Below are 15025 nucleotides of genomic sequence, written 5' to 3' on the forward strand. Positions count from 1 at the left end.
AAGATGATTCAGCTGAGAGTCAACTCTTTAGGATTTCCTGAGACTAGAGAAGAGACCAAGAACCATGTGTAAACCCTTTCTTTCCAACACTGTAGTGAAGAGACCATTGGTTTTGCTATGGATATATATTTTTCCAGTTATCATTTTGCAACCATCTTTCCAGAACATTGTTCAAACTTAAAGGAGTTAGATGAAATATTTTAAAATTCCGTCTCAATTTATTTTATCAAAGTTTAATTTTAATAATTTCCACTAAACACAGTTCAATTTATTATAGTTTTCAAATTAACAGATTAAAAGTGTAGTACACCAACCCAAAAGGATATGAGAAGATGGTATTAATTCCTTCTCTGCCTAATCAAAAATATAATGCTTTGAGCTGAGTTGTCTGTACAAATCTATACAAAGTATCAAGTTTCATTTTAATGTTTTCCCATAGCAGTTTCCACTTGCTCTCATAGGGCAATGTTCCCCTAGATGTAATGTGGCACTTACAAAGGACTTGAACATCAAAGCATGTAAACATGGACAAGATGGGTGAAATCAACATTAATGAAATCTTTGTGCATTCAGAAATGATCAAACAGTGAAAAACACACCCTATTAACCACTGTTATTACATTTTACTTTCAAAAGGGAGCTTGTTCCTTAGGGAATATTCCAAGTTGATTCATAAGTTACTGCATATTGATCAACACTTAAATAATTAAGGTTACATCATTTTGAACACAGTGTTCATGTGTTCAAAAATATGTATCCACTATGTCCCAGGGAATATCTTATGCTCGTTAGAGAATGAAAAGTGATATGTTTCTACCTCTGCTATCAAGGACTTTCAACATGTCTCAGGTTTATATAGCAATGGTTACCTTGGGCATAAAATTTCAGTTATTGGAAAAGAAAACACTTCTATATTAGATGAATTATTTTATAAAGTTTATAAAATGCGGTCCTATACAGGAGAAAAACTCAAATGTTTTGTTACCTCACTTTTGTTGCCTTTCAGGAATTCATTATTTATTTGATAGCATAGTATTGCTATCCACTCAGGGAAATATATCTTTGAAACAAAGAAAACTGTTTTAAACATAATATTTACATCCATAGATAGTTTACCAGCAATACTTTCCTTTCTCCCAGATAGCTATTGCAGTTTTAAAAACAAATGGAAGTCCTCCATTATTAATTAAGGAAACTTCTCAAGGCAATGACATTTTAGTGTGGAAGTAAGGAATAAACTCTATCAAAGAGTAGGGGTTATATGGAAATATGGGTAACAATCTTGTTTTAGTATAAGCTCAAGTCAGTAAAATATGGGTTTTCATTTACTAGAAGGTTATTTACAGTGTAGAATAAAAAATACCAAGAGGTTGGTTACCTTTACAATAAATCTCCATGATTTCATGGATTCTTTGATATTTTCTCAGTAAGGTTCTTGATTGTAAAGACAACTTTTACAGGGATTCATCTCTGAGATTAAAAATCCTTGAATTAAAGATAATGATTAAGTAGCAGATAAATTGTATCTTCTGAGAATGTATATTGAGTCATGGAACTTCCTTCAATGGCTTCCTTCAATGCGATTGCATGTAGAATAGATATCAGCTCCTTATTATGATATAAAAAACCCTGCATGATTTGCCTTAACCTTCTTTTCTACCTCATCTTGGGTTATCTCATCTGTTTCTCCTCATGCTCCAAACTCACTGATTTTTGTTTGTTTGTTTGTTTGTTTCATTTCCCAGCTCCTTCAATAGCCAACCTTTTTCGTGCCTCTGGCTCAGGACCTTTACATCAGTTAATTTACTTTTTGAAATACTGGTTCCCTCTCAAACATTCTTATCCTCTATCACTTTTTAAATGCCTGATTTTTTCTCCCTATTTGGTTTTCAGCTGAAATAGCAACACCTTTTTCCCTTTATGTGTTTGTGTTTTCTTGTTCTCCTGCCTATCTTTAGGCTGTAAGCTCTAAAGATAGAACTTTACATCATTTCTACCTTGTTCACAGTTGTATCCCCAGCAGCTACCATGTGAAGCACATTCTAGGCACAAAACATATATTTGTTGAATAAATTAATGTCATGGAAGTATCTTTCATAGGCAAAATCCATTACAAATGGAAAGATAGGTTTCAGAAAGCATTAATATTGTATATGTTTATAATGTTAGTAAACAATGTTTGAGTAAATTTGAAGATCTCACTGGCTTTATTAGGCAATTCACGAATGGGGCAGCATCTCATCTATCAATAAGAATGACACTCTAAGGGGGTAGTACAAAATAGAAAGTTTTTATAGGAAGAAGGGTGGGGCAAGAAAGCTATTAGCAAAACTAATGAAAGGATTATTCTTAGGCTAGGCCATCTTCTTTTGGGGACAAGGGCAACTGCATGATTTTTAACCTGCAGATCACCTCTTCTTCTTTTGGGGAGTGGCAGGATGGAGAGGCCAACGTGACAGATTACCTCATTGGTGCTGACTGGAAAATTTCAAACTGGTTGATTAAGGCTACGTTTCTGAAGATCAAAACTGCAATTAGGTTAGGTATTAAATCTAGGTTTGGTATCCTGGGCTTCAGCACAAGTGATGACATTTTGGGCCTGTGTTTTTTTCTGTTTAACAATATTTATAGTTCATATGCCTAACGTGAACTGATTATACATGATTAAATGACATGTGTTTGATATCACATTTTTTCTTACCTGTATCTTACATCAATGTCATCTCAAAATTCCTTATTACATCCCATAATCCAAAGAGTTATAATCCAAACAGACATCTGTGTCACTCTTTTATATGAATATCTCTATTCAGTACACCAATGCAATTATTTAAATTTTCTGCAGAGAATAATACATGAAAAGAATATTAATATATAGGCAACTTGAAATGGTCAATATAATTTTATGCATGCATTGTATGCATAGATGTGTTACAATCCAAAAGAAAGATGTTACCAAAATATATATACTGCATATGTCAAATCATTAACTAGCAACAATATATTAAGCAACAATTAAGAGTTGGTATATTTTTTTTTTTCATTTGAATTAAGGAAAACTAGCATGAAAACCAGATTGAAGTCTTAATGTTTTCTCAATTTACAACTTTTCTCACTATCTTTACCTTATTTTACTAGTTATATTTGTATATTTGAAACAGTTGTATATTTGAAATTAAGATTTAATGATACTTTATTTTCTAACTTTTTATTCCATTTAACTTGTTCCTAGAAATGTTACGAGGAATTTTAATTTTCCTTGAGATTATAAAATATTTTAAGTTGTACTATAATTCAATATTTTTGCTTTTTTAAAATATATCAACCTTCTAAGACCTACTGAATAAAACAAGAATATATGCATTAATTTCCCCCTTTTTAGTATCAGATTGAAATTTTTCCCAGGGATTTCAATTTTAAACAGTTATGTCACACTCAGTCCATTTTTTTTTTTTTTTTGTCTCCAGAAGATTGATTATTGTATGCTCAGCACTATATTCCTCACCCTGTCTTCAGAAGAGTCCTGCCATCTGTGTGTTCCTTTCCAGAATATTTCCTCCAGGTTGACATCTCAATTTAGAATTTAGTTACGTGATTGAGCTTCACTGTGAACCAGACTGTGATTGTGGTCATAAATTTCTTTTCTCTGGAAGGCTGCCTCTCAAATGTTTATCAGTTAGCAAGTAAAGCTAGTCAGTTCTAGGTCTTGCTCATTCACCCGGAAAACAGTATTCTGGAAAGATAAAATGACTTAATGCACACATCATAATTACCATGTAAGCCTATTTCAATGTTATAGAAATAATTTAAAACACTATTATTTGTTTATATTGCCTTGCAGGACATAGAGTTTCCTTTTAATTTTAAAATTATTTCCTTTGCTTTTTATTCTTCCACATCACAAACTTGAAGATCTTATTTGTATAGGAAGAAAAGAATCCTTGTGAATATAAACATGAACAATTCATCGAATTCACTTTTTCCTTGAAAAATTGTATGTGCTCATTCAAGAAATTATCGTTTGAATTTTTGAGAACAAAAACATGTTAGGGAATGAATTAAATATAGATAAATTAATGAAAACAAAATATATTTTAATTTTTTAAAATAAAAATCTATTTTGGCTGTAAAGCTAGGTAGGTTTATATTTAATCTAGTTCACTAGGTCCATGGTATGTAAACAACTTTTGTTTATTATGCATTTTGGCAGGGTAATAAGCAGAAAAACAAGCTAAGAATATAAAGAACTGAATTTGTACAGATACAGGTTAAAAAAATGTTGGGAATATTTTCTTAATCAGATAATGTTTTAAAACATGATAAAGCAATATAATCACTAAGAAAGAACATAAAACAGCCATAAAACAATGTTTCCCAGGATTTTATAAATATTCTCTGCAGCTTAGAATTTTATAATGTAGAGAAAACACATTTTGTGATATGGCTTAGCAATATAAAATTAATGGAAGAAATTAGAGAAACCTACTTTCTGTAGAAAGAATGTGCTGGGAATATTTATAATACAAAAGGCTGAGGTATACAATCACACAAAAACATTTTTGAAATGCAAAGGAGGGCACATATGAAATGTTACATTTCACCTGTATTGCAAATTTCTGTAGGGCCAGCCCTGATCCTGATAATCAAGAAATAAATCTAATTATAAATACTATCATAGACACAGCAAATGGTGACTAGTTTTGATATAATATTATGTAGTTAACTGGATCACCTACTTACAGTTACTATGTAGGTCAGTTGGGAATAATCCACTGGTTATCTCATAAATTCCCTAGTCTGCTATGTGTGTCCAGGAAAATGTTATCATATTCTGGAAAAGAGAAAGAGAGGTGAAATTTCTACAGGAGAATTATGATTCTTTGGTCAGGAGCTGTAGGAGCCACTGTAAATCTGAAAGAGCCTTTTGTCATGTACCAGAAGCCAACAAAGGACTAGGACTGACCTTTGGGTACCCAAGAGTTTCTGCTTCAGGAGTTGGGAGCAGAATGGGTCACTCACAATGGCCATAGTGAACACAGGATCTAGTCTACAGGATTGTAACTGCTGAAGCTTCCAATTTGGCATTGTTACACTTTGGTATCAGGATGAAAAAGTCCTTCCAACCTTTCCTGGCCTTGCAAGACCCACAGCCCGCCAGCTTTGTTTCTTCCCTGCATTGGTCTGGCAGTTGCAGTGGAACACAGGTCTCCAAAGCACTTCCTGTCTCTATGGAAACTGGCAAGCAGCACCAAACTGATGGCCATGTTCTATAGTGGCTGGGCAGAGGGGTGGCACAGAAGGTGGATAGCAGGTGTTATACTCTATAAGGCGAGCTGAATCTGAGAAGATGGAGTAGAATCAAAGAAAAATAAATTGTATGTGGTAGCCTAGGAAAACAGAATACTTAAAGTTTTTCAGACAAACCTAAAAGTTGGAATAAAAGGAAAAAATGACTGGAGAATTTTAAGTGTTTGAAAGAACAGAGAGACATTCCAAAAGTGGAAATATTTTGCACTTAGTTATCAGTCTTAATTTTTCCTCTAATTTCCCTTCTCACATGATAGAGCATGCATTGCAGTTCTCTTGAGAATTATAAGCCTCCATTATTGACATTTGTGCTTTTTAAACCAATAGGCTTTAGTATGCAATGTGTGTTTCAGTCCATACAACTACTGAGCCACAACTTTCACATTAGAAGGTTATTTGTTTAGAATGCCTTCAGTAATTTAGTGGAAGTAATAGCATGCTGTGTGAGCATTTAGATATATTTTTAGACTTTAATTTAAGCAACAAGAATGATCTTGAACTTTCGAAAATGCAGGTTCTTTGTGTAAATGCCCCGAACCAGATGATAGAACAGATGAGAGAGAGAGAGAGAGAGAGAGAGAGAGAGAGAGAAGCACAAAGCTGAGAATAGTAGAAGGGAAAACCCTAAATAATAATAGACTATCTTTGTATTTCATTTAAAAATGAGTTACCTATTTCTCTCATTTCTTGTTGAGGTTTATACTTAAGAACCTTTAACCTATTTTGTGTCTACTAATCTATCTGGCATTTGGGTTTTTTATAACCAAAATAAGAGAACCTTAACATGAGACCAGTATTTTACATTTATAATAGGGTTCTTGAGCAAACACAAAAAAATTTAAAACAGAGCAAAACATTACGTATGCCATTTGATACAGGTGCCAATACCTCTGTTGAATTAAATAATTTCGTAGACTGAGTTGACAGTTTCTGCTATGTATAAATATATTCCAAAAGGAAGGCTCAAAATATGTGGCATTTTTTATGTCATGAGGAGTTTACACTTTTTTATTGAAAAACTGCATCTTAAATTCTCTTCACATCTTGTTCTTACTTGTTTCCATTCATTGTTTTTAAATCTGGTTCTTCCTTTGAGAAAGTTTTGCCCATTTTCAGGAAGGAAAAATAATGAGGTCCTCAGTTCCTGTCAAATAACCCACAAAATTTGATCATTTACCCTGAAAAAATCACTGTTAACTCCCTCTCAGATGTGCAGAGCCTCAACCTCTGCCTGTCTGTCTAGATATATCTCAGGTGATTATTGCTCTTAGTAAGTAAGCACTCATGCACAGTGTACACTGATCCACTGTTGTGGCCCACATTTAATCTTTAGCACAGGAAAAGAGATGGAGAAAGCCGTTGCTTTCACTCATCATCCGTCCAGGAGATAGCAAGGCTTGAATAAAACCATTTATGGCAGCAGGGCCATGCTTTGGGATCAGTGTTCAAGCATGCATCTTCACCTGCCTGCTCTCTTTCAACAATACTGCTGGCTTCAAATATCTCTCTTCACTGTTATGCTTATTGCTTCTCTATGCTAATGGCACATCACGGCCTGCCACCAAGGTTGAGGCGGTCATAATCTTAGAATTTGTCTCTTTGTGTTCTGTGTGACAGTGTGCTACATTCTTGGTGGTCAGACAGGAAGGCATGCAAGAAACGTGTGAGGGAAAAACAACTATTAACTAACTGAGGTCAACAGGAGTCAAGTTTCAGTTCACTTGATTTTGAACTTGGTAATTGCTAATCTAGACAAAGCAAAGTTTGAACCAATCTTTTCCTAAGTGTGTGACAGGTGGAAACATTGAAGAAATAATGGCAACTATTTAAAGGCAGGGTCAGGAGAGCTATCTTTTCAAAATATTGACCAATCATTCTTCATTAAAGTGTCTTTCACAGCAGTAAATTAGCAAATTATTTACATATAATTACTGAAAGTGACCTAAATGGTTTTCAACCAATGATGCTAGTTAGAGAGGAGTAAACTCAGCAGCCTAAGAAAAACTAGCAGTTCAATGGGGGGAGGGATAAATTAGGAGGTTGGGATTAACATATACACACTACTATATATAAAATAGATAATCAACAGAGACTTAACTACATAGTGCAGGGAACTCTACTCAGTTCTCTGTTATAACCTGTATGGGAAAAGAATCTGAAAAAGAATAGATGTATGTATATGTATAACTAAATCACTTCGCTGTACACCTGAAATTAACACAACATTGTAAATCAACTATACTCCAACATAAAATAAAAATTAAAAAAAAAATTTAAAAAAACCTAGCAGTTCAAGATTACTGTCCAGGAGCAGAGAAAAAGGGAGCTTATTTTATTGGGAGAATGGTGGGGGTGGGGGAGGGGAAAAAGACTGTTGGAAAGTGATATGAGGAAAAAGGAAAGAAAACAATTAAAGAAGAGACAATAAGAAGAAAAAGAACTTCAAAAGCAGAAGTATATTGCATTGGAGAGAGTTTATTGTTTTTTCAGAAAAAACAATAACAACAACAACAAAACAACTTTATGCTAAAAATGTATGTAACAGCCCCCTCAAAAAGCATTGAGAGTGGCTTTTTCATTGGTGTTCTGTAAACGTTTAACCACTGGGTCTGTAGGAAAACATTGACTTGCGCTGTAAGCCAGTTACCATGGTGAAAATACTCCGAGTGTGGTCAGTTTCAAGCTACCAAGTTATGTCATCACTGAGCATAAAGGGAGAAGACCTGCAGTCAGTTGACTCTCTCACCAATTGAGCTGGTGTCAGTTGGCTCTAGCATATCACTGTTTTTACTTGAATTTCAAATATTCCTTCGCTTATTTAAAAATAGATATAAATGGTCTAAATGCATCTTAGAAATGTTTGACTCCAAACTATATGTTTCTTTTATAACAGCCACTGAGTCAGAATTAAGCTCACTTTATTTTCAAAGTGACTCTATGGTTACACATGTGAGGTTTGAAGACTGAGGGCAAAAGTTGAGTACCTGGCTGCCACACTTTCTAGCCATGTGACTCTGGGCACATCGTTGAATGTTTATCAGTTCCCTGTCTTCAAGACTGAGATGATGACAAGGCTGGCATGAAGATTAAATCATTGATAATGGAAATGCACTTCGAATAGTGCCTAGCATATTGTGAATACTCAGTGAAGATTTGCTGTATTTTTCATATATTTACTGCTGGCTTAGTGATGGTTGAGGGAGGAGATAACACAGAAGGGCACTATTAAAATGGATGTTGATGCAAGGGAAATTGGAGCAGGAATGGAAGATAAAATATTTTCCATCTCAGAGGTCTAACTACCTAAGAGGGCTTCAGTATTATATTTGGTATATAGTATATATTATTATACTTAATATTCAAAACAAGTTAGTGTTTTCTATGTTTTTTTCCCCTTATGGAGCATAAATTTATCACAGTCTGTCTTTTTGTGTCCCATTTTGGGAGCTGACAATGGTATTCAATATGTCTGTTCTAGATCACCATCTGTTATATCTTATGTACAGCTCTTAAGATTTTTAAGCAGAACTTTACAAAAAATGTTTTAAGACATGATACTGATAAGGTTTATATTATTTAATTTTTCCATATTTTTTTTTCTCATTGAGGCATTAGTCTCTCCTTCTGCTCCTCCATTTTGACCATGAACAAATGCAGCAGACTTGAGTTACTGTAATCATCCTATTGTCACAAATTCCCCTACAAATGCTGGCAATTGCTCCAAGGGATGCTTTCATTTTGTACAGTGAGTGCCTAGTGCTCTAATCACAGTACAGAATGTTAAGCTATGTAGATGATTTTAAGGTAAGTAAGATGCCCTAGTTACCTGACCCTTAATTAGCTTAGAAACAAGTAAGGGGGATTGATATTTATGCAAAAAATAAAAAGAAATAAATATAAGGAAAGGAGGAGGAAAATGATGGCCATAGGTTGCCTGGAAAAATAGCCAGCTTCTACAGTTCCAAATTGGAAGTTGTGTTTCCTTTAAGTCTCATCATAAACTTGTTTGAAAACAAATGACTCCTCTGAAACCAGGGATGGTGGTGAGCTTAGCTAGAAGAAGGATCTTTTTAAAATTGCAACAAAAAGAATAAAATACCTAGGAATAAACCTACCTAAGGGGACAAAAGACCTGTATGCAGAAAACTATAAGACACTGATGAAAGAAACTAAAGATGATACAAACAGATGGAGAGGTATACCATGTTCTTGGATTGGAAGAATCAACATCGTGAAAATTACTATACTACCCAAAGCAACCTACAGATTCAATGCAATCCCTATCAAGTTACCAATGGCATTTTTCACAGAACAAGAACAAAAAATTTCACAGTTTGTATGGAAACACAAAAGACCCCGAATAGCCAAAGCAATATTGAGAACAATAAAAGGAGCTGAAGGAATCAGGCTTCCAGACTTCAGAGTATACTACAAAGCTACAGTAATCAAGACAGTATGGTACTGGCAGAAAAACAGAAATATAGATCAATGGAACAGGATAGAAAGCCCAGAGATAAACCCACGCACATATGGTCACCTTATTTTTGATAAAGCAGGCAAGAATATACAATGGAGAAAAGACAGCCTCTTCAATAAGTGGTGCTGGGAAAACTGGACAGCTACATGTAAAACAATGAAATTAGAACAATCCCTAACACCATACACAAAAATAAACTCAAAATGGATTAAAGACCAAAATGTAAGGCCAGACACTAGAAAACTCTTAGAGGAAAACATAGGAAGAACACTCTGTAACATAAATCACAGCAAGATCCTTTTTGATCCACCTCCTAGACAAGTGGAAATAAAAACAAAAATAAACAAATGAGACCTAATGAAACTTAAAAGCTTTTACACAGGAAAGGAAACCATAAACAAGATGAAAAGACAACCCTCAGAATGGGATAAAATATTTGCAAATGAAGCAACTGACAAAGGATTAATCTCCAAAATTTATAAGCAGCTCATGCAGCTCAATATCAAAAAAACAAGCAACCCAATCCAAAAATGGGCAGAAGACCTAAATAGACATTTCTCCAAAGAAGATATACAGATTGCCAACAAACACATGAAAGGATGCTCAGCATCACTAATCATTAGAGAAATGCAAATCAGAGCTACAGTGAGGTATCACCTCACACCAGTCAGAATGGCCATCATCAAAAAAATCTAGAAACAGTAAATTCTGGAGAGGGTGTGGAGAAAAAGGAACCCTCTTGCACTGTTGGTGGGAATGTAAATTGATACAGCCACTATGGAGAACAGTATGGAGGTTCCTTAAAAAACTAAAAAGAGAACTACCATATGACCCAGCAATCCCACTACTCTGCATGTACCCTCAGAAAACCATCATTCAAAAAGAGTCATGCACCACAATGTTCATTGCAGCTCTATTTACAATAGCCAGGACATGGAAGCAACCTAAGTGTCCATCAACAGATGAATGGATAAAGAAGATATGGCACATATATACAATGGAATATTACTCAGCCATAAAAAGAAACGAAATTGAGTTATAGGGAGGTGGATGGACCTAGAGTCTGTCATACAGAATGAAGTAAGTCAGAAAGAGAAAAACAAATACCATATGCTAACACATATATATGGAATTAAAAAAAAAAAAAAACGTTCTGAAAAACCTAGCGGCAGGACAGATATAAAGACACAGACATAGAGAATGGACTTGAGGACATGGGGACGGGGACGTTTAAGCTGGGAAGAAGTGAAAGAGTGGCATGGACATATATACACTACCAAATGTAAAATAGATAGCTAGTGGGAGGCAGCCACATAGCACAGGGAGATCAGCTCAGTGCTTTGTGACCACCTAGAGGGGTGGGATAGGGAGGGTGGGAGGGAGACACAAGAGGGAGGAGATATGGGGATATATGTATATGTACAGCTGATTCACTTTGTTATAAAGCAGAAACCAACACACCATTGTTAAGCAATTATACTCCAATAAAGATGTTAAAAAACTAAAAAAAAATTTTTTTAAATTAAAAGACTAAGAACCTCCAAATAAAATAAAATAAAATTAGCCTCAATGATATGATCAATGAATTTTAGAAATTCTTGTTGATGGTAAACAAGATGAGTACTATACTACACCTAGACTGCCTTCTCCCTTGCCATCATACTCTATCCTAATTTTTGATTATTTTGCAGAAGCTCCTTAGCAAGTTTCTCTTCCTCTTTGCATCTTTCAGATGTTGATTCATACAAGGCAAGGCATGTAGTAGGGCCCCCAAAATACTTTTTTGATGAATACATTGAGGATGAATCCTTAACTTTGTAACCTACTAATTTTTCTAATTGGAAAAATTAGTAATGTCTTTAGAAAGACTCTGAGATTGAATTAAATGACAACCTGTCAACTTTGAGCCAGGAGGAGTTAAAAGAGAAAAGTAGAAGCTAACTTGATGCTGTCTCCAGGTTAAAACCAGAAATAAAAGGCAGTTCAAAGCTTTGAGAAGAAGTTTGACTGCCTACAACACTGGCTTTTGAATTGATTTTGGAAACTACGTATCGTAAGGGTATTCAGGATTAGTAAATTCTCCATATGAGTTTGCTCTTTATTGGGAAAAACTAAATTATTTGACTGCAGGGATTTTAGGCTGCAAGGTCCCAGGGAACTGAAGTCAGAATCCATGTGGGGAGAAGATGGAGGGAAGCTGTCCTAATCGCCTACCTGGAAGGACAAAGTCTAGGTGTGCTAGTGTCTGCAGAGTCCCTGGAATGTAGAACACCATAACAAATTTTAGTTTCTTCTATAGGCCAATAAGGAAAGAAAGAAATAATTATCAAATGTAAGTTCTAAATAGGATAAGATATTTAAGGGCAGTTAACATTGATATCTTCCCTTATTTGATTTTAATGTTATAATTGAAATTTATGAGGACATAGTTCATCTAGGTATGAATTCAAAGTTTCATTTTTAAAAGAGTACTTTTTTTTTTCCTTTCATTTTTGTCTAATTCACATTTAAACAAGTAGTGATATGACCCAGCAGCCTTTGTGGAAAAATAAGAATAAAATGTTGAAATTTCAGAACAAACTCCAACTGGTTCATTGACTGTTTCACCATGGAAAAATCACTTAACCACCCAGTGTCAGTTTACCCATCTGTGAAATGAGAAGGATAATATTTTCTTACGGGGATGTTTTGAAAATTATTTTGCAAATGTAGTGGATGAAATTGTTGCAAGCATCACTGCTCTTTTTCCACTTTAAAGAAGCAGACAGTATTATTTATGTACCAGTTGATAGTCAAATTGTCATCTGGGATGAACTATGTGTATTTATTAGCAGTTATGTGCTTTTTATTACTTAAAGGATCCCCTACTCTCCTAGATTGCTCAGTTTATGCATTATGTCAATAACTGGGCACCTAAGCAAAGTATCTTAAAAACGTTCTGAGCTTCATATTTATGAGCTGCTAATCTGATATCTTTGGTAATTACTCCTTCCTTCTGTTTTAGCTCATGTTTTCTCTGATGTGGTTTTTCACCTCACCTCACTTCACAAGATTGATAGTTCTCCATGTTTCCCTGCTAGAGGTCACCTCTGAGCTGAAGGCAAAACACATCCCATTCTGGCTCCCGTTGACTTTGAAGTCAACTATCAAAGAGTTTATTCCAGACATTGCCTAACCTCAATTTAAAAACTCCACCCTAAAGATTACAGGGAGATATCCTGGGGAGTTGCCATAGTGACTCTAAGAGGTTGGCACTGAGGAGACAAAGCTACTGATAGCAGATTTTTATACTTGATAGGCTTAATTATATAACGTGGTCATGAACTTCTGTGCTTGTGTCATTTAGGTCTGGAAAGAAATTTTCCCCTTCAGGCTCTTCTCTTTCTTATGGTGCCAATCAACGGGCTTCTTGGTAATAAGATTCTTTATGCCAATAGCTCCAGCATAACCTCAGGTGGTGCTTGTAGTAATGACAGAATCATTACAAAACTAAAGAAGAAAAGGAAAATATATTTCATGGGTGTGATTAAGTTACCATAATGTTCTTGCATATGTAAATTATCCTTGACTTAATAAACTACCTTGCTTCCATAATAGTATTTTAACCTGGCTTTAGAAAGTCATTTTTTTACCCATGTTGATAATTGTTATCAGACTTTGCAGAGTTCATCTCCAGATCATCGTGCTGCAGTGAAATTTACATATTATGTTGCTGTGTGCAAGAATTTTGTTTTAACTTTAGAAGTGCTTTTACTAAGTAATGTTATTACATGAATTACTTTAATATATTAGTATAACACTTAGGAAGATAGAATTGATTACATTCTAATGATATCCAAATTGACAATGGTCATTTATAGATACATTTTTCCTTGATTTATAAAATAAATATATATTCATTGGAAAAAACATCAGGAAACTACAGAAAGGAACAAAAAAGAATATTGTCTCTATCTCCTGGGCTAGAGTAATCACTTTAAGATTTTGATGGATATTCTATAAGATTAACACTTTTTGAAGAATACTTACATTGTTTTCTCCAGCACATTTTGTATTTCTCAAAACAGCTACGTCTACAAGAAACCCTGGTGAAATAGGATTCTTTTTTTATTTCTTCTATCAGAAATTGAATCTAAAGTTCTAGTATTCATATTTTATAGGCTTTATTCAGGATTATAAAAGCTACAAGGAAACTATTTTACCTGTTTCTTCTGCTGCTTTTAAAGAGTTCAATTCATCCAAAATTATTATCTTCAAAGATAACCAGGTCTAGCACCGTATAATTAATGCAAGGCCAAGGGAAATTAATGATAATCATGTTACTATTTAAATATAAATCTTCATGTGTGCCTAGGAGGAGAAGAAGCTTTTCTGGAGCATGTGAGGGAATATAAAGGAATCCTAATGGTATGTCAAATTGTCATCTTCTGATTAAGGGTTTTCAATTATGTTTTGCCTTTTTGTAATATATAGTTTTGCTGTTGTTTGGTTGTTTTAAATTTTACTTGGAATGAGGAGTTAAGTCCATATAGCTCTTGGGAAGTTAATCATTTTAGAACTTTCTTTTAATCAACCTTTTCTTTAATCCCCTTTTAGGCAGCCAAGGACAGTTTCCACTCACACAGAACGTAACAGTTGTTGAAGGTGGAACTGCAATTTTGACCTGCAGGGTTGATCAAAATGATAACACCTCCCTCCAGTGGTCAAATCCAGCTCAACAGACTCTGTACTTTGATGACAAGAAAGGTGAATATATTTTCTTTTAAATGTTTTAATCATATTCTAAAATATCCTAATTATAATGAATTTATTTTTCTGAGATGATTCAAATTATTCCTTTTGATTACCAAACTGCTGCTGCTTGTATTTAAACATGTTAAATATTAAATACTTTAGTTTGTAAGTCATAAACACTAAAGATAACCTGTGTCAACTTTTTAATAAAATAAACAGTTCTAATTCTGTTTCAAAAATAGTTTTATGCCTTCTCTTAACAATTATCTTCTCTCAAGATATCACATGATTTTGTTTTCTTGTAGATGCCTTTCGTATAGATTGAATATTTTTTCCCTCACTCCTGGCAATAGGATATATTATTTTTATTACTTTTAGTTAAAATATTTAGAAGACATTTTATGATTTTGGAAAGTTCTGTGCTTTCTCATGAATTCAGTTTGAAAGTAAGACTTACAGAAATGATTCCAATAATAAGTTTAAGTTACTCCATGTTTCCAAAATAAA

At 34.2% G+C, this 15025-nt stretch overlaps 1 protein-coding gene across 2 annotated transcripts in view; it reads left to right on the forward strand.

Moving 5' to 3' along the window:
* The window catches only part of CADM2 (cell adhesion molecule 2), a 1050900-nt gene that overhangs the window by 800117 nt on the left and 235758 nt on the right, over nucleotides 1–15025 (forward strand). For both annotated transcript variants that reach the window (XM_029215414.1, XM_029215413.1), the window contains exon 2: nucleotides 14381–14530. In XM_029215414.1, coding sequence (XP_029071247.1) covers nucleotides 14381–14530 — 150 coding nt within the window. The remainder of the gene's footprint in view (nucleotides 1–14380; nucleotides 14531–15025) is intronic.

Source organism: Monodon monoceros, unplaced genomic scaffold (assembly GCF_005190385.1).
Source record: "Monodon monoceros isolate NGI ecotype Baffin Bay Population unplaced genomic scaffold, NGI_Narwhal_1 Super_Scaffold_11, whole genome shotgun sequence".
Taxonomy (NCBI): domain Eukaryota; kingdom Metazoa; phylum Chordata; class Mammalia; order Artiodactyla; family Monodontidae; genus Monodon; species Monodon monoceros.